This window comes from Torulaspora globosa, chromosome 1, assembly GCF_014133895.1.
Source record: "Torulaspora globosa chromosome 1, complete sequence".
Classification (NCBI taxonomy): domain Eukaryota; kingdom Fungi; phylum Ascomycota; class Saccharomycetes; order Saccharomycetales; family Saccharomycetaceae; genus Torulaspora; species Torulaspora globosa.
In genome coordinates, this window is record NC_050727.1 from 1,165,166 (window position 1) to 1,183,036 (window position 17,871).

Below are 17,871 nucleotides of genomic sequence, written 5' to 3' on the forward strand. Positions count from 1 at the left end.
ATATTGTCAGCCGCTTGATGAAGATTCAAGCAATCTTAAACATTATATAGCTCTGGAATCCATAAGTATATTCTTAATCATTACAAGTTAACCATTAGTATAATCCAACTTTTCTGTTGGACCACATTTCATAATGTGAGCTCTAACACTGACATCTTTCAAGTATTATGGGAATTAACTCGGAGAACTGCGGATCTAGGTCTGCCATATGAGATGCTTTGTTCAAAGCGTCGATTAGCTTCTTGTTTCCAATCAGATATGATCCCAACTCTAGATTGTCTGTGGTTATCACGTCAGTGAGCGCGTGCAGCAGTAGGATGAGACGCTCACTGAGCTCAACATCGTCTGTTTGATTGTGTAGAACCTCTACAGCCTTTGCCAGTAAATTTTGCCTTTTCAACAGTTCTTGAGCGATGAAGGGTACGGATACGCTAATATTTGCGAATATGGCTGCCACGGCCCTCTGAGATTCCACGTCATCGAGCTCTAGTAACTTAACAAGAATCTCGAAGTTTCTCACACTACGTTGATTCTCGAAATTGAAAAATTTCACGGCGATGGGTTTGGGATGGCTCATTAAGTTGCTCAACAACTCTAGTGTCGATCTCTGTAGCATTATGTTTTCGTCTAACATCAAGGCCTCCACGGTGGACCAGTATTGTTCGTTTGTTGCAATGCGCCTGCACACGTCCTCACCTTGAGAGCCACTTAGCGAAGCTAGGTTAGTGAGGGCCAAAAGGGCATTGAAGGAGTCATTAACCGTTAATACGTCTTCATCAAAGAAAGGTTCTTCTTGCGTTGTTGTGCTTCGTGGAAGCAACTCAAAAAGAGGAGAAATAGCATTCACGGGGGAATACTTCTTAAAGATTATCGACGGGTTTGTGTACACCAGCATTTTCGCCAAAGACCTGGATGCCAGCACTCTTATTGGGTCTTTGGCCACTTCTTTCGTGGTCATGTATTGCAAAATCGCCGTGACACTGCCTTGTTTAATGGATTCTTGAATAAACTTCTTGTTGCTGCTAATATTGTATATGATCCGGATTAACTGCTGTTTGGAGCCATGAGTTATGGAACCGATCAGGGAGTTCAAATCGGAAAGGAGGTTATTTTGCAACAGGTATTTCTGATTGAACTTGAAAACATCGTCCTCACTTTCAATAGTGTTATCCGCCTCCATCTCTGTGGGTGTTTTTAAGTCCGAATATGACTTTAAGTCCCTCATTGCTCCTGCATCGAAGGCTGTGCTGCCTTTGCTTTGCTTGGGTGAAGCGCTCAAATTGGCCAAAATGACGAGAACACCATAAAAGTTTGAGGTGATTTCTTTAGACTTGGCTAATCTGACCAATTTCTCACACGAAAACAGACTGTTCCTCAACTTTATCTTGACCGATGTCTTCAAGCTCAAGTAGGCCAGCCCTTCAATGCAGATGTTCATGTCCTCTTCGTTTTCAAATTCAGACCCATTGAACCCCTCGATAAGATACTCCGCCAACGCGTTCACATCAATGTTCTGCATGCTGGAGAAGCTCCATGTCTTGATAAGAACCAGCGCGGAATATATTCTAAACCTTTCAACTTTCAAGGATCTTTCCAAAACACTCATATAATTCTCTGCGAGATGCGCTCTCACCGTCTCATCAATACACGCGATAGAAAAAAGCTTGAGCAGGCTGATGGTAAAATCGTCGTCATCTTGCGCCATCAATTTCTTTTCCAGCTGAGCCTTGAGGTTTTTGCCAAGCAGAATGTTCGAACATAAAGTCGTTAGCACCGGGTATAGCTCCGTTAAGATATCAACAATCTCTGAAATAGGATCGCTGCCAATGCCTACCTCCGATTCTACCACCAAGGAGTCGGTAAAGTCAAGCAGCCTCTCATTAAACTTTGCAGGAAACCTCTTGTTCAGCTCAGAGAAGATAAGCAACATCAGTGACTTGACATCTGGCTCTTTAATACGAAGGCACAGCTCATGAACAAGGAAACCCACCTGCTCGAAACTGTAATTGAATCTGTTCAGCAACTGTAGAACGACATTTAGCAAATATTGTACGTGAGGGTCTTCACCATAATGTATCCTGGTCCGCAGCTCCTTCAAAAGCGGTAAAGTATCGTCGGCATTCGGAAAACAATCCACAAATGTAGACACTGTTTTCAACGGAAGTCTCTCAAACACATCTAACGCTTGTTTGACATCGGATGCGACCAAATCCATCAAAAGTTTCCTTGATTCAAAATGGTCCTGAAAAGATCGAACCAAAACTTCCTCAACCTGTTCTGGGGACTTATCCAATTTCCTCTTTTCTTCATTAGACCCCAGAATCTCTACCAGCGCTTGATTGTATTCTTCAGCATCGACCACCGTCAACTGTTCCTGAACCCTTGCACACAAGTTTTCGACCGCCGTCTGAGCATCTGAGGACTCGCTCATCGTACCCTGGACTTCACTTTTGATCACCATTGAGAACCTATGTCTCTTGTGTTGTGTATAAGGCATACCTTACTGGATGGATTTTCAAGGGACAAGTTGTTGTTAAGACAATAGCCAATGGCAACAACAAAGCTGCGAAGAATGGTGCTAGTAGCGAATCTGGAACCTGAAAGCCATGAGTTCTGAAGTCAGTGATATTAAGGCAGATGAAGCCTTTGAAAAATCGAAACCGTCATCGCTGTTGTTGCCGTTCGCTGACGCTCCGAGTATAGGTATGTATGTTGAAGCCCGATGGTTGTCGATACCAGAATACTGACCGATCGACCGTTGCAACTAGTGCAAGCCAACCAGAAGGATGATCAGATTGAGGCTTTTTTGTCTGGCAAGATTGTTGAGGTGGTGAAGAATATTAAGGGACAACTATTCGCTAATACGCATTCATTGGAGATTTCAATTGCCGTTAAGTTGATATATTTGTGTTTTACGACGCTGAAGGGAGCTAGAACATTGGGAGAGGAGTATGTGGATTTGATCTACGTGAATCGAAATGGTACGATGCTGGTGCAGCGTTACAAGAAGCTGCTGTTCATCGCTTCCTACTGTCTGGGACCTTATCTGATCTCGAAAACGCTAAGACGATACACCAGAGGCAGCGAAGATGGCTCCCCGAAGACTGCGTACTCTGTTAAGAACATCTTGAATGCGTTAGTGAACGTACATTTGATTTTGTTTTATTTCACAGGCGCGTACCACGATATATCCAAGAGATTGTTCGGACTTAAATACGCCTTGGGCCATAAGGTTGACGATAGTGAGGCAAAGTTTCGAAAAGCTAGCTCCAGTAATTACAGGTTCCTGGGTTACATCTTGCTATTGCAAGGCGCTGGTAAGTGGATTCCGTTGATGACTCGGCAGCTAGGCTCTTTAACGAGGCGAAAAGAAAGTAATGACAGCGAATGCAAAGAAATGCCAACGGACAGCGATATTATTACCAACGTACCTTCGGAGACTCAAATCATTCATGTCGATCTGTCAGACGAGTCCCAGCTGCCGTACATCCCCAAAGCGTCCAGAACATGCATATTATGTTTGAGTGTCATGATGGATCCCAGCTGTGCTCCGTGTGGTCACATTTTCTGCTGGACTTGCATTCTTAACTGGACCAGAGAAAGACCTGAGTGCCCTCTATGCCGGCAGAATTGTAAGACGCAGCAGGTGCTGTTGCTAAGGTAGTGAGTGACAGCCGAGGCGGAGATAGGTGTATTGTACAGACATTAGTCATCTAAATACCTATGTGGAACAGCAATTGCTTCTGTTTTCCTTTCTTCTTGGTAGACGATGAGCCCGTGTTGAGTTCTGAAGCGCTGTCAGCAGCATCAAGAGATTTTTCTGGTTTTTGGCCCCATTTCTTTGGATCTGGTAGATTTGGTCTATTGACAGGCGGTATGTATACCTTTGGTTTGGGAGTCGGTAAGCTTGGTAAATCTAAGCCTGCCAGTTTATTTGCACTACCGCTCGATAACGACGAACTGGAGGAGGATTTTTGCCTGTTTTCCAAATATTTTGGGGTGACCACAACTGAACTGTCTGCAGGGGCCTTCTTCACCACGGGAAGTGGTGAACTTCTCTTTGGCGTGCTCAGATTTTTGTATGAGTGCGTTCTATAAGGAAGAGAGAATGGGTCATGATTCGCTGGGGGCGATTTTAAAGTGGGTAGATTCATTGTGTTAACATTTCTGCCGTGACTCGTTGACACAGAGTTGTTATTCGCACTCCAAACGCCGTTCACTATATTTGTAGAAGAGGAAGGATCTCTTGATAAACTAGGCAGCTCATTCTTTCTTGCATTTCGGGCCTCATGGGCTTCGTAAATGCTATTCAGCTCCTTGAATTTTGATGTATTAGGAGAATACGTCTCGGCAAGGTTATGAACTAACAGGTAGACATCGGCTTCTGGCGAGCTAAACAGACGTTTGTATGCGTCGAAAAGACCACGAGCGCTTAGACGATTTTTATCATAATCTTCATTGAACCTTTCGAAAGTCTCAAATTCTGATTGGGAGTTGCCAAGATAGTACTTGGCTCGTTCTTCCAGTCTCAATTTCTTCTCTCGCACGCCTTCGTTTGGAACTGCTGGTGAACTTCTTCTCGAAGAAACTGATGAAGCCGAAGAAAAGCCATTATTGAGCGTATTGTTTTCAGTAATAACCCGAGAAGGTGCAGACATAAACGTGGACAGCTCTGATTGAAAAAGTCTAGGTTTACCTCTAATAATGTCACCATGTTCTTTCAGAATGTGGGCCTGTAGCTCCAGCTCGTCTGCAAAGACCACGAACTTGTTATCCAGGCATGTTTGCACCGTGCAAATGTAATGACAGTTCTTAAAATGGTCAAACAGCTGATCGTAGTCCCTAAAATACTGCGGTGAGGATGGATCGATTCTATCACAAATGTGGCACTTCTCATGCTGATGTCTCATGTGCAAATACAGTTCGTCATCCGAATAGAATCTTTTCCCAGAGCAAAAAGCACACATAGGATGGCCTTTGAACCCTTTAGAGTCGCCCTTGGATTGGTGATTGCGCAGCTGGTTAGGAGTATAGATCTTCAATTCCGTGGGGAACGCGTGCTTATGTGACGCACAGATCATACAAATGTTCTTGCTATGCTTCACTCTCAAATGCTCGTTATACTTCTTGAAGCTTCCAAAATCTTCCCTCTCCCCTTGCGGACAAAGAGAGCAATAGTATTTTAACAGTCCCAACGTGGTCTCCGCTATCTCATGGCTGGTGAAGTTTATCCCATATTTCTCATCGTGGTCAGTAAAAACCTTGATATCCACAAACTCTTTGTCAAGCTGATCCGTAAATGTCAGGCTATCGTTCTCAGTTCTACAAATGAGACAGGTTTTCTTCTCGTAGAGTGCACGTTGTCTGAATGCGCATCTATAACAAGTCTTGTGGGAACAGGCTGACAAGGCAACGTAAGTCAGTTTGTCGGCACATATTAAGCAAAGATCACCGTCTTCATCGACTCCATCGCCACCTTCATGGGATTTCTTACCCTCTGATGGCCGGTTTCTAGCTTGCTTTCGGGATTTCGAGCCAGCAGTAAATTGTGAGCCCTGAGCACGCCTAAAGTTTGACTGTGGCAAAGTCTTCGATTCAGCACTCATTTCAACAAGTCAGATCCCCCTTTCAGGCCTTATTGGACCTGCTCTATAGTTGTTTGAAGTCTTGATGAAAAGATTTGCAATATTATAAGCTGCAAACGCGGTGCGACGTCTTCTCAGCAAAATGAGTATTATTGTCGAAAGATCAAAGGTAATAAAGAGCTTCGTCAAGGCGCCATTGAGTCCTGACATTATCACCACCAAATTCTGGCAGTCGACTTTATATAAAGCAGTGAGCATGGCCATTTTTTCTTGACTTCAAAGCGATCTAAGAGCTTATCCGGCTTGTCGACGAGCAATGCTCGAGAAATTTGGATTTAGAGGATCCAGCTCTAGCCTCGTACTACTGATAGCACCACCAGTATGGTAGCTTTTGTCCTAGAACGTAGCTGTAAAGTAGAGTTTACCTTGCTTAAGTTAAAGGCTAGCCTCCGGCACATTACTCGTTAGCACATTCATCACAAGTAAGACGACGGTAGGTGATTTGCAATTGGATGGGAAGTTACGCCATTGGAATAAGTGACCGCAGTCTTGGCCGATGATCCTGCCCGAAGTTCGCTCAAGGACAAACCTGAAGCTCTCTGAAAGGGTGTTGTTTAGAACACAACTCTACGAAGTTGCTAGCAGCCGGCTGGAGGCTGCTCTCTTCACTAGCATCTGCTGTAGTAAGCTTATTACTATACTGCCTTATCTGTTCGCCTTTACTTGTAGAATCTCAAGCGACGTCCCCCCAGTAGCTACGTTAGAAACAGGATAACCACTAATCTGCCATGTCGAGCTCAGTTCCTTACTTCGAAGATGAGGAAGACACCGCCAAGGGTTTTGCTGACTCTCCTGAGTTTGAGAGATTGAAGGATGACATTGCCAGCATGCTGTTCGAGATAAACGGGCAGATTAGCACTCTACAACAGTTTATCTCCACGTTGGAGTCGCTAGTGGCTAAGGGAGATGTCAAGGCCAAGGTTGTGGACAGGATAGACAAGAAATCGGTGATCAATATTCGCAAAGTGGGTTCGTTAATAAAGGGTGTGAACGAATTGGTGATACAGATTGATGCGATAGAAGAGTCAGCTTTGGATAAACCCGAGCTCATTGCTCGAGAAAAGATTATTCGTGATGTTCGCTATTCTGTGCAGGAGTTCCAGAGCATTCAACGGCAATATGCTAGGGTGATGAAGGATGTAAATGCTAAGGCAGAAGCTTCATTGAAGCAGGAGGAGCAGAATCGCCAGAACATTAGTGCCTTGAGACAAGAGGAGGAGGACCGTGGAGCGTCGGAGCGTGAGGAAGGTATATCAAGAGTTGTCAAGATAACTATCGAACGAGAACCGATCAATAACGAAGAATTCGCTTACCAGGAGAACTTAATTCGGCAGAGAGCCGATGAGATATCCAATATAGAGCAGGGAATAATCGAGTTGAACGAAATATTCAAAGACTTGGGCGCGGTTGTGGAACAACAGGGCATAATGGTTGACAATATCGAAGCAAACATATATTCGACAACTGACAATGCGGCAATGGCATCTCGGGAACTAAATAAAGCGCTAGGATATCAAAAAAACGCCAACAAGTGGTGCCTGTATCTACTGCTAGGCCTTCTCGTGATCTTTTTCGTACTGCTATTAATCGTTTTTATCTAAAGGTTAGTATACTTCCAAATGTTTACGTGGCCGTCATCGCCACCGGTGATAAGCATTGTGACACCGTCAACGGTTGTCCATTTGACAACGTTCACCTCGTGTGTACCATGACACTGCTTTGTCTTGGCAACGACGTTCCATACTCCGTTGACTTCTTGATAGACGGCCAAAGTACCATCAGAACCTGTGCTGGCAATCAACCCATTGGGACCCCATGCTACGCTGTAGACGGCTCTTGTATGAACTTGCGGCAAAGTCGCCTCGCAAGTCCATTCCTGCTCATCATCTTCGCTGTCGCCAGCGAACTTCCAGATTCGTACTGTCCTGTCATCGCTACCACTACACAGTCTTATGCTAGACTCTGATTTCTCAAAATCTGAGCACCAGACAGTCCCTTCGTGGCCGTTGAGGATAGCTGCCGCTTCCCAGTCATCGTCAAATTCCTTCCATATCCTGATCGTATCATCATAAGAGCTGGAGGCAAGCAAATGCAAACTGGGGTGCCAGACTACGTGCTTAACGTCTTGAGAATGCTCCTGCAGAACGCTGATACATTCGTATTCCTCACCCATCTCGTCTGTCTCCCATATCCAGACACTTTTATCCCTAGAGCATGATGCCAGGTACGTTCCATCGTAAGACCATGCCACACTCTTCACCTCATTCTCATGTCCCTCGATTATCGCAAGAAGTTCCATTTCAAAGTCTGCCATCGTGGATGTGTAATCATTGGAAGAGTCATCCTTGCCCCAGATGGAGATCGTAGAATCGAAAGAGCCGGCAGCGAGGAGACAGGATGCTGGCCTCCATGCCACAGATCTAATGGTCTTTTTATGCACAGTATCATCCAGCTCATCTATCACCTGTCTCGAAGATTTCAGGTTGACTATCTTGATGCATCGATCGGTAGATCCTGTCGCAAGCAACCCATTTGAGTCATCCAAACTCCAAACCTTATCCTTATGAAGTGCCAAGGACTCGACAAGTTCAATCATGGCGTCTGGAAACCTTTTATCGCTGTAGTCCTTTGTCTTTTGCCGATGGATGAACAATTGCATATTAAAGTTCCAGAAAGACACTAATGCTAATGAACCATCGAACAACCAGCTAAACTATACATAAGGTTCTCCTCCTATGATAATTGGGGGCGCTATAAGACGAACGTATGCTACGTCAAGGCTTTCAGACCCATGGAAGTCATTCAAAGGTCCCAGATGGGCGGTCGCTGTGACGACAGCAGCAGCTGGTTCTGCGATATATTTCAAATGGAGGCAATCGGAAGCCAGAGAGCTATCTCCTGAATATTTTACGCCCTATAGAATTTCGTTCAAGGAGGACATTGATCGTTCACACTTTCTGCTGGAGCTTACTCCAGTTGTTGAGCAGCAACAGAATCTATGGGCAAAACTGGGCTGTGAAAAGCTGTGGTCTGTAGAGATTAAGCAGCCAGAGGTCATGGTTGTCCGAAATTATACACCACTTCCGCTACAGATGAACAAGGATAACAAGTCTCTGGAAATTCTGCAAGACGGTGAACACGCTGGTGGTAAGCTACTCTTCTACATCAAGCAATATGAGCAAGGTGAAGTAGCGAGATGGCTGCATAGGCTGCCAGAAAATCATATTGTGGAATTGCGTGGGCCCTTCATAGACTACGAGTTCCCGCATTACAAATCAGAGATTAAAAGAGATCGAAGCTTTCTGAGATCAAATGGTTCTGACGATGAAGGTAAAGAGGAGACATTTATATTCCAACCGTTCGATATTGCCATGTTTACGGCTGGCACAGGCGTCGTTACCGCGCTGCAGCTGCTGTTGACGGAGAACCCCTTCAGAGGAACCATAGATTTGTTCTACTCGTGCCATTCCTACGATGAACTTGGGCCTCTAGGGACCATTCTCAGGACCCTCGAAAGGAGCAATAGAGTGCGGCTTCACGTAATTGAGTCCCGCAATCGATCTTCGAGAGCTGAGAATCTCAAGATCATTTCTAAGTCTATCCTGCCGCCCTCGCCGTATACTGGGCAGGTCCCTTACAAGGGCAAAAAATCCTCGATCCTCGAGCCTGTATTATCACTGGTGTGCGGTCCCGAAGGCTACGTGGCTGCGATAGCAGGCCCCAAATATGAGCCGGCGCAAGGGCCCGTACTTGGACTGCTTGAGAAGAAGCAGTGGACTAGCGACAATGTTTATAAACTTTCATAGATGCTCATGGTACGAGGCAAGGTTGGAGATGTTGTAACATTCCTAGATTGTATAAACCCACCATAAAGATGCAGTGAGATCGGTTTGCTGTAGTTTAGCCGGATATGTTGCAATTCGCGATCTAAGCGTCCAAGATGAAGACTATGTCAAAGACACTATCTTACAACATCGAGCAGTAAAAGCAGCAAAGATCATCAGTTAATAAACTTCTTACATGCTACAGAGAAGGGTTTACGTTCTCCGGCGATATGCTAGCACTGTCCAAAGGATAGAGAACAAAGTGCGGTCGCAGGATGTACCAAAAGATGCCACTATATTCAGTATGATCCAGCCAACAGGCAGGTTCCATCTAGGCAATTATTTGGGTGCTGCAAGAGTATGGAGAGACTTGTGTGATATAAAGCAAGATGGGCAGAGACTGTTGTTTGGAGTTGCTGACTTGCATGCCATTACGATTTCAAAGCCCCAGGTTGAACAATTTCGACAATTGAGAATGGAGGCGATTGCCAGTATATTGTCCTGTGGAATAGATCCTTCCAAGGCGTCTGTGATGCACCAGTCGAGTATACCTCAGCATTCGCAGCTTCACTGGCTGCTCTCGACGTTTGCTAACATGGGATACCTAAACAGAATGACCCAATGGAAGGCCAAATCGAACATTAGAGATTCGGATTCAGACTCTGCGTCATTGGGCAAAGTTAAACTAGGATTGTTTTCTTATCCTGTTTTGCAGGCGGCTGATATCCTCATCTACAAGTCCACACATGTCCCAGTTGGTGACGATCAGAGCCAGCATCTGGAGTTGACAAGACATCTAGCTGAGCAGTTCAACAATTTCTACAATACTACAGTTTTTCCGATACCCACGACGATACTGGCACCGACTAAGAAGATTCTTAGCCTAACCTGTACTGCAAAGAAAATGTCAAAGAGCGACAGCAATCAGGACTCTGTCATATATCTCAATGACGAACCAGAAACTATCGGCAGGAAAGTAAGAAAAGCCGTCACTGACAGCACGACTGATCGTTTCCATTACGACCCTGTGAATAGACCTGGGGTATCGAATTTAATTAACATCGTAAGCGGCGTCTTGCGAAGCCCAGTTGAGGACATCGAGAGAGATATACAACGGTTCAACAATTTTCAAGATCTCAAGTCATATGTGACAGAGGTGATCGTCGAGGAATTGAGAGAACCTCGGACACTGTTTAAGCGTTATATGAGTGAACCAGGCTACTTGGAGAAAGTTGTGGGAAAAGGCACTGAAGAAGCAGCCGCCATAGCAGAAAAAAACATCAAAGAGGTCATGGAAGTCATGGGACTCTAGGTTTGCTCAGCTGAGACTTGTAAATACGTATGCAAAGACTCTTGCAGATGGCGATGGAATATATACGGGCACGCGTCGAAATTAAAGTATATTATCCAGGAGACCTAGAGCACTGGCATAGCCACTGGTTATCCTCTGTACATGCCTTTGATCAGCACACGCTATCAGTACATCCTTTAAGTGCTCTTTTCTGGATTTGCCAGCCAACATAGATTTTTCGTAGTCACCAGCATTGTAGAGCCATGACAAAACGTCGTCCAGACGATCTGTGTACCCAAGTTCACTGAGTCTAATGCAGTATATTACTAGCGTTTTTGAAAACTCGCTATTTTCCTGCAGTCTCAAAGTAACGAGTAATCTATTCTCGAGATGGGACAATGTTACGATTTCTTCCATGTTCTCAAAACCCTCCTTCATTAAAATGGTTCTTGCGAACCTTTGTAGGTTTTTTATCCTTCCCTTACGGTTCAACTCATCGTTCGTCTTGCGCTCAACGAAATTGATAATGCTCTTCTTGTCTTCTCTCACTGTTGAAGCCAGCTGGTGACCGTTTCCGGAATTCCACAGACTATCTCGTTTCTCTCCAGGACATATGGATCCTTGAAGGTTGTTTGTATTGGTCATATCCCAGTATTGGGACCCATAGGCCCACCAACCGTCGCTGATTAGAAGCCAGGTCTCCAAATCTTTGTCAAACATGTATCCATCGCCATTACTGAGAGTGACTAGTGGTACTCCATTTTCTGTGACCGCACATATGGTGATGTTTTCAGCTCTGGTTAAAATGTCGTCTGAGTAACGTAGCGATGGATTCAACAAAGGAAATATCGTATTTACCGGGAAATGAAGCTTTTTCTTCTCAATATCCCAGCAGTAGAGCTGCCCTATACTGGTCAGACACAAGAGGTATGATGCGCAGGCTTCCAGGAAACTGCAGGACATTCCAAGACACAAAGGCGGCAGAATTCTCTTACCTGTGTCCGAATACACGTACAGGAAGCCATCATTGGTACATAGCGCCCAAAAATTATTGCCCGATGTGCATATCGTGATGAACTTGGGTATAAGGTCCTGAAATAGGACCTTCTCTCCCTCTTCCTCTTTCGAAACCAGTCTAACAATCGAAGGTTTTTGTTCGTTGCCTGACCCGTTCTTGACTTCTAGTGTTAAGCTTTGGTTCTGAGCCGGCTTGTAATTGAAAGAGAGCCTTACCTTGGGTGTTGCCAATCTGACTTTAGAAAAGGCCACCAACGGCAGAATCAAACTAGTATCGAGAAAGTCAATTGGATCTAAGTCTTTTTTCTGCTTTTTCACACCGTTCATTCCTTTCGCTGCGTCGTTCTTCGGTCTTATTTTGAGATCCTTCGGTACTGCATACGACGGACCGCTGAATTCCATCGTTGTTCCCTGTGTTTTCTTCATAACCTGCGCAGGCTGCTTCTTCTTTCCGCTCTTTTTACCATTACTTTTGGCGACATCCGACTTTTGTTGCGGCCAGAGGTTCTCGCCTTCGGTCTTGATCGACACCTTAGTGGCTGAATCGTCCGCGATCACCGGATCTGCCAATGGAGGGAGGCTTTTGTTGTTCCTCTGCAAAAGCTCAACCTCGCCCGGCGCCAGAGTCTCGCCCAGATCGTCTGGTTGGAAGGCGAACGTGTACAACACGTTGTCGCCGGAAATCGCAAACAGCTTGAGCCCGTCCTCAGACCACACCATATCGACAATCGGAGACTGAGAGAGCTGAATGGCTCCAAACAGCGGCTTCACACGTTTCGTGTTCCACACGACCACAGAGTTCTGCGTCGACCCCGACGTCGCCAGCAGGTTGTAGTTGCTCTTGGTCCCCTTCTTGGCGTTGCACTTGACGTACACCTTCGGCGAGAACTTGAGAGCCACGCATTCGTTGGCAGGCGGCGCCACCAGTGTCGCCGCCACCTGAAAGTTATCGTTCCGGTCGAGCAGAAGAATCGACGCCGACGACGACCCGCCGCTCCCCTTCACCGCGTTGACCACCGGCAGCACGTCTCCCTGCGGCGGCATCGATATCTTGTACCTGACCGGGTCCACCTTGACGCACTGCGCCAGCCTCTGCAGCTGCTTGAACGCGCCCGTCGCGCTGTACTGGTAAACCAGCACCGATCTGTCGGACGCCAGCACCGTGAATATCTGGCCCACAGGGTCCACGATCCCCGTGATCGGCTTGACCTCGGAGTCCAGCGCAATTCGACCCAACAACCTGAGCGAACGCGAGTCGAACAGATTCACGCCGTTCGGACCGCTTGTCAGAACGAAAAGCACCCCGCCGCTGCGCTCCAGCTTCACGTCAGTGATCGTACACGCGCTCCCGCACTCGAACACCGTCTCCCACCTCATATCGCTGCCCTGCAGCCACGAGCCGACCCGGGCTACCCAGTGCTCGGTGCCAAGAAACAGCTCTCGCTCGTCCCCGACCATAAACACAACCGATCTGTCGACCTGCCCGGGACCGTACCGCACCGCAAACGTCGAATCAACGCCCAATTGCTGGATCTTGGACCCATCGAACGCTGCCTCTGCCAGCCTCTGCTGCGACCAAACGTGCACGTGACCTCGCTCATCCGCTAATACCAGCCTGGAGCCGGCGCTCGCCAGCGCTGTGACGGTCTTGTTGTGTTCCCCCAGTGGGTATTTGAGCAGTTTCATAGTTGGGCAGCGACCAGCGACCTTTGCGTCCCAGTTTTGGCGGTTTTGTAAGGTGTTCTGTAGTATCAAAATTTTTAACCTTAGTAGAGAACAGCGATTCTCACGGGGAGAACTAGCAGGAAAGGCAGGGTTTTGGTACAGGAGAGCTGTTTGAGGGCTCGTTCGGTAGTGTTAATCGGCGGCAGCGAGAGTCGGAGTACTTGGCGAGAAACTGGGATCTCGAAATGGCCAATAAAGCGGGAGATGGCGCAACAGCAGAGGCGGCAGCAGCGCAGCGCAACGAGGGCCAGGATGTGGATGATGCAATGGGAGGAGTTACGGATTCTTCGGAGTACGTGGAGATGTGGATTGATCTGTTTCTGGGGCGCAAGGGACACGAGTATTTCTGCGACGTGGACCCGGAGTACATCACGGACCGGTTCAACCTGATCAACTTGCAGAAGACGGTGTCGAAGTTCACGCAGGTGGTGCAGTACATCGTCGACGAGCTGGACGAGTTTGTGCTGGAGGGGATGTCGCAGTCGCGGCTGGAGCAGCTCGAGAGCGACGCCCGCAAGTTCTACGGGCTGATCCACGCGCGGTACATCATCACGGTGAAGGGCCTGTCCAAGATGCTGACCAAGTACAAGAGCGCGGACTTTGGGCGGTGTCCCCGCGTGTACTGCAACTTCCAGCCGCTGCTTCCGGTCGGGCTGCACGACGTGCCGGGCATCGACTGCGTGAAGCTGTACTGTGCGTCGTGCGAGGACCTCTACATCCCCAAGTCGTCCAGACACAGCAGCATCGACGGGGCGTACTTCGGCACCAGCTTCCCGGGCATGTTCCTGCAGGCGTTCCCAGAGATGGTGCCCGAACACCCGGTCAAGAGATACGTCCCGAAGATCTTCGGCTTCGAGCTGCACAGGCAGGCGCAGCTGGCCCGCTGGCAGGAGCTGCAGCGGCGCAAACTCGCCGCCCGGCTCGGTGCTCTCCCCAGAGGTGGCTACAGAAAATAGCAGACCGGGTACGAGCACCGACTCTGTAATGTAAAACTACGACTAATGGTATTGATGTGGTCGCGACGCCCAATTGAGCCGTCTCGCAGCGCTGCGACCCGAGACGGGCAGCTTCAGCAGCGCTTTCAGCTGGTTTCTTCATCTAAGAGAGCTACCGGTGCAATTTTTCGCTAAAAGCGGGTGTAATGCAGTCTTACCGATATACAAATATAAGAGTAAATCATTGTTAAAGTTAAATTAAAGTTGCATCTTGTGGAGTCTGTGCAAGTTGGCTGGTACCGGCAGGGTTGAGGATGAGAGAAGCTGTTTTTACTGTCGGTGGGATGAGCTGTAGCGCTTGCGTGAACACGATTACGTCGCAAACGGTGTCGGTGACCGGGGTTCAGGATTGCAAGGTTTCTCTGATGACTAGTGAGTGTTTTGTCAGGTATGACAGTTCGGAATGCAGTTTGGATGAACTAAAGGAGACGGTTGAGGATTGCGGGTTTGATTGCGAGCTTGTGAGGGATAGCGAGGTGCCGAATAGCGGGTTGCTGAAGCAGGGTTTGCTTACCGTGAGCGGGATGACTTGTGGAGCCTGTGTGGCGACTGTGACAAAACAGGTGGAAGGTCTGGCGGGAGTGTATGGGGCTGTCACGGCGCTTTTGACCGAGGAGTGTAGGGTGGATTTTGATGCGTCGAGGGTGTCTATGGAGGAAATAAGGGAAGCGATAGAGGACTGCGGGTTCGACGCCAGGATAGTATCCGTGGTGGACTCCGAGCCGCAGGCGAACTGCAAGAGCATTGTGTTCAAGGTGTTCCCGGTCTCTGCAGATGCAGATCCGGCTCAGGACGCAGAGAGGTTCAGCTCGCTGGTCGGAGCTGGGATAATAAGTGCTGAGCGGGATGGGGACTGCTTGCTTACGATCTGTTACGACAGAAACGACGTCGGGATCCGGGAGGTGGTCGATCGGATATCAGCGCTGGGCTACGAAGTGGTGGTGGCGTCTACTCTAGACAATAACGCGCAGATCAAGCTGCTGTCTAAGGTGCAGGAGATCCATTTCTGGACCTCAGCGTGTCTACGGGCCTGCTTCTTCGCTGTCACTACAATGGTTTTGTACATGGGGCTGCCCATGTTGATTCCGGGCCTTGTGAAAAGCAACAGTTTTCCGTATAGTGCAACACCGGTACGGGGATTCTACTACCGTGACTTGATCGGGTTCGTTGCAGCAACGTACGTGCAGTTTTTTGTGGGTCGCTTTTTCTACACTGCGTTCTGGACGTCTCTAAAGCACAGATCCGGCACCATGGATACCTTGGTGTGCATTTCCACTTCCTGCGCATATTTCTTCTCCGTTTATTCTATCATCCACAATATCGTTCGCCCAAGAGCCAACGGTAAGCTGCCCAACGTCATTTTTGACACATCCGTCATGTTGATCGCATTTATTACATTGGGAAAGTTATTAGAGACCAAAGCGAAGTCGGCCACTTCGACTGCCCTGTCCAAACTTATATCTTTGACGCCCTCTTCTTGCACGATACTGCAGGATGGCGATTCCGAGAGCCTGCTAGATATTCCTATAGATCTTCTGGAAGTTGGAGACACCGTAGAGGTGAAACCAGGCATGAGAATCCCAGCTGACGGCGTTGTTCTACGAGGAGAAACTGAGGTAGATGAGTCCTTGATGACCGGAGAATCATTGCACGTTCATAAGAAAGAAGGCTCTCTGGTGATCGCGGGCTCAGTAAACGGACCGGGCCACTTTTACTTTAGAGCTACGGGAGTAGGTGATGAATCTAAACTGTCTGCGATTATCCGCACCATGAAGAAAGCTCAGTTGATCAAGGCACCAATACAAAGATATGCGGATTTCGTGGCTTCGGTTTTCGTGCCATCCATTTTAGCTTTGGCTTTGATCACCTTCTTCGTTTGGATTATTCTCTGTAAAGCTCTCAACATTGCAAACTTGCAAAACTCCGAAAATGGAGTCTTTTACGAGTGTCTTCAGAAGGCGATCTCTGTCGTGATCGTGGCGTGTCCATGCGCACTTGGCCTAGCAGCTCCTACTGCTATCATGGTCGGGACTGGAGTGGGCGCACAAAATCAGGTTCTGATCAAAGGTGGTGAAGTACTGGAAAAGTTCAACAGCGTTGGGGCTTTCATCTTCGATAAAACAGGAACGCTGACTACTGGTCAGATGAAGGTGGAACGATTCTTGCCAAATGGTTCCTTTGAGAACGGCGATGGTCTCTTGGCCTGCATTAGAGCATCTGAAGCGATCAGTGAACACCCTGTGGCAAGAGCGATTGTCCAATACTGCGATGAGCTGCTCTCCGGAAAGTCTGTGACAGCTAAAGCTCTCAAGGGCGAGATTCATATGGGACAGGGCCTTTCGTGCGAATGTGAACTAGATGGTACCACATACAAGCTGAAAATCGGAAGCAGATCATTGATGCCCTCAGGATTTCAAAATTCGAGCAATTCGGCAACTGAAAATAGGCATGGCTTCACGCTCTGCTACGTTTCTGTCAATGATGTGGTTGTTGGAAAATTTGAACTAGTGGATGACATTAAAAAGGATGCATCTAACACCATTGAATACTTGACCCAGAGAGGCTTCAGCATTTACCTGGTCACGGGAGATAATGCCAGCTCTGCCTTGAAAGTAGCCCAGGCAGTCGGAATCGATATGAATAATATATTCAGTGAAGTCCCTCCTAATGGTAAGTCGGACGTGGTGAAACAGCTGAGGGATGAATTGAATCAAGGAGTGGTTTTTGTCGGCGACGGAATCAATGATTCGCCCGCTCTTGTGACAAGCGATGTCGGGATATCAATCTCTACAGGAACTGATATTGCAATGGAGGCTGCTGACGTTGTTGTTCTGTGCGATACTGAGGCTAAGAATGCGAGCTTGAAAGGCCTAGTGGACGCTTTAGACATTTCCCAACAGACTTTCCGTCGTGTCAAATTGAACCTGTTCTGGGCCTTGTGCTACAACACCTTTATGATACCAATAGCAATGGGTGTTTTGACGCCCTGGCACATCTCATTGCATCCAATGGCCGCTGGTCTTTCTATGGCTCTGAGTTCCGTGAGCGTTGTCATGAGTTCCCTAGCGCTGAAAAGGTGGAAGCCAGTGGATTTCAACACTGTGGACAACAGCCGTTCCTATAAACCGTCATCTTCCTGGCTATCGCGCTTTATGCGCCGCAATAATACACCGACCGCTGAGGACATAGAACTGCAAACTGATCTCCTTCAGCAAAGAAATTGAACCGCTTGGCTCGGTTAGATTTCCGTCATTTTATCCTTTATACTTATATTCTAATATTTTTGAATAATTACTGTCGCGCTAGATATTAAGTTCTTTCAAGTAATCATCGCCAAGATTATGGCTCGCTACAGTGACAAGAGACTGGTAGCA

General features: G+C 47.4%; 10 protein-coding genes across 10 annotated transcripts; 6 read left to right on the forward strand and 4 right to left on the reverse strand.

Annotated features, from left to right (window-relative positions):
- Positions 1-142: 142 nt before the first annotated feature.
- SHE4 (She4p) lies at positions 143-2,497 on the reverse strand (the record flags this gene model as incomplete). The annotated part of the gene is made up of 1 exon (XM_037281614.1): positions 143-2,497. The coding sequence occupies one exon, from the start codon at positions 2,495-2,497 to the stop codon at positions 143-145; it is 2,355 nt and encodes a 784-aa protein (XP_037137509.1).
- A 225-nt stretch (positions 2,498-2,722) lies between these two features.
- Positions 2,723-3,664, forward strand: PEX10 (ubiquitin-protein ligase peroxin 10; the record flags this gene model as incomplete). The annotated part of the gene is made up of 1 exon (XM_037281615.1): positions 2,723-3,664. The coding sequence occupies one exon, from the start codon at positions 2,723-2,725 to the stop codon at positions 3,662-3,664; it is 942 nt and encodes a 313-aa protein (XP_037137510.1).
- Positions 3,665-3,713: 49 nt separating this feature from the next.
- HEL2 (E3 ubiquitin-protein ligase HEL2) lies at positions 3,714-5,606 on the reverse strand (the record flags this gene model as incomplete). The annotated part of the gene is made up of 1 exon (XM_037281616.1): positions 3,714-5,606. The coding sequence occupies one exon, from the start codon at positions 5,604-5,606 to the stop codon at positions 3,714-3,716; it is 1,893 nt and encodes a 630-aa protein (XP_037137511.1).
- Positions 5,607-6,373: 767 nt separating this feature from the next.
- On the forward strand, positions 6,374-7,246 carry PEP12 (SNAP receptor PEP12; the record flags this gene model as incomplete). Its single annotated transcript, XM_037281617.1, has 1 exon — positions 6,374-7,246. The coding sequence occupies one exon, from the start codon at positions 6,374-6,376 to the stop codon at positions 7,244-7,246; it is 873 nt and encodes a 290-aa protein (XP_037137512.1).
- On the reverse strand, positions 7,243-8,304 carry CIA1 (iron-sulfur cluster assembly protein CIA1; the record flags this gene model as incomplete). The annotated part of the gene is made up of 1 exon (XM_037281618.1): positions 7,243-8,304. The coding sequence occupies one exon, from the start codon at positions 8,302-8,304 to the stop codon at positions 7,243-7,245; it is 1,062 nt and encodes a 353-aa protein (XP_037137513.1).
- A 76-nt stretch (positions 8,305-8,380) lies between these two features.
- Positions 8,381-9,451, forward strand: CYC2 (oxidoreductase; the record flags this gene model as incomplete). The annotated part of the gene is made up of 1 exon (XM_037281619.1): positions 8,381-9,451. The coding sequence occupies one exon, from the start codon at positions 8,381-8,383 to the stop codon at positions 9,449-9,451; it is 1,071 nt and encodes a 356-aa protein (XP_037137514.1).
- A 214-nt stretch (positions 9,452-9,665) lies between these two features.
- Positions 9,666-10,781, forward strand: MSW1 (tryptophan--tRNA ligase MSW1; the record flags this gene model as incomplete). The annotated part of the gene is made up of 1 exon (XM_037281620.1): positions 9,666-10,781. The coding sequence occupies one exon, from the start codon at positions 9,666-9,668 to the stop codon at positions 10,779-10,781; it is 1,116 nt and encodes a 371-aa protein (XP_037137515.1).
- An 81-nt stretch (positions 10,782-10,862) lies between these two features.
- On the reverse strand, positions 10,863-13,463 carry HIR2 (Hir2p; the record flags this gene model as incomplete). The annotated part of the gene is made up of 1 exon (XM_037281621.1): positions 10,863-13,463. The coding sequence occupies one exon, from the start codon at positions 13,461-13,463 to the stop codon at positions 10,863-10,865; it is 2,601 nt and encodes an 866-aa protein (XP_037137516.1).
- Positions 13,464-13,687: 224 nt separating this feature from the next.
- CKB2 (casein kinase 2 regulatory subunit CKB2) lies at positions 13,688-14,458 on the forward strand (the record flags this gene model as incomplete). The annotated part of the gene is made up of 1 exon (XM_037281622.1): positions 13,688-14,458. One exon carries the CDS (start codon positions 13,688-13,690, stop codon positions 14,456-14,458), a length of 771 nt encoding a protein of 256 aa, XP_037137517.1.
- A 293-nt stretch (positions 14,459-14,751) lies between these two features.
- Positions 14,752-17,721, forward strand: CCC2 (Cu(2+)-transporting P-type ATPase CCC2; the record flags this gene model as incomplete). The annotated part of the gene is made up of 1 exon (XM_037281623.1): positions 14,752-17,721. One exon carries the CDS (start codon positions 14,752-14,754, stop codon positions 17,719-17,721), a length of 2,970 nt encoding a protein of 989 aa, XP_037137518.1.
- Between the last annotated feature and the right edge of the window lie 150 nt (positions 17,722-17,871).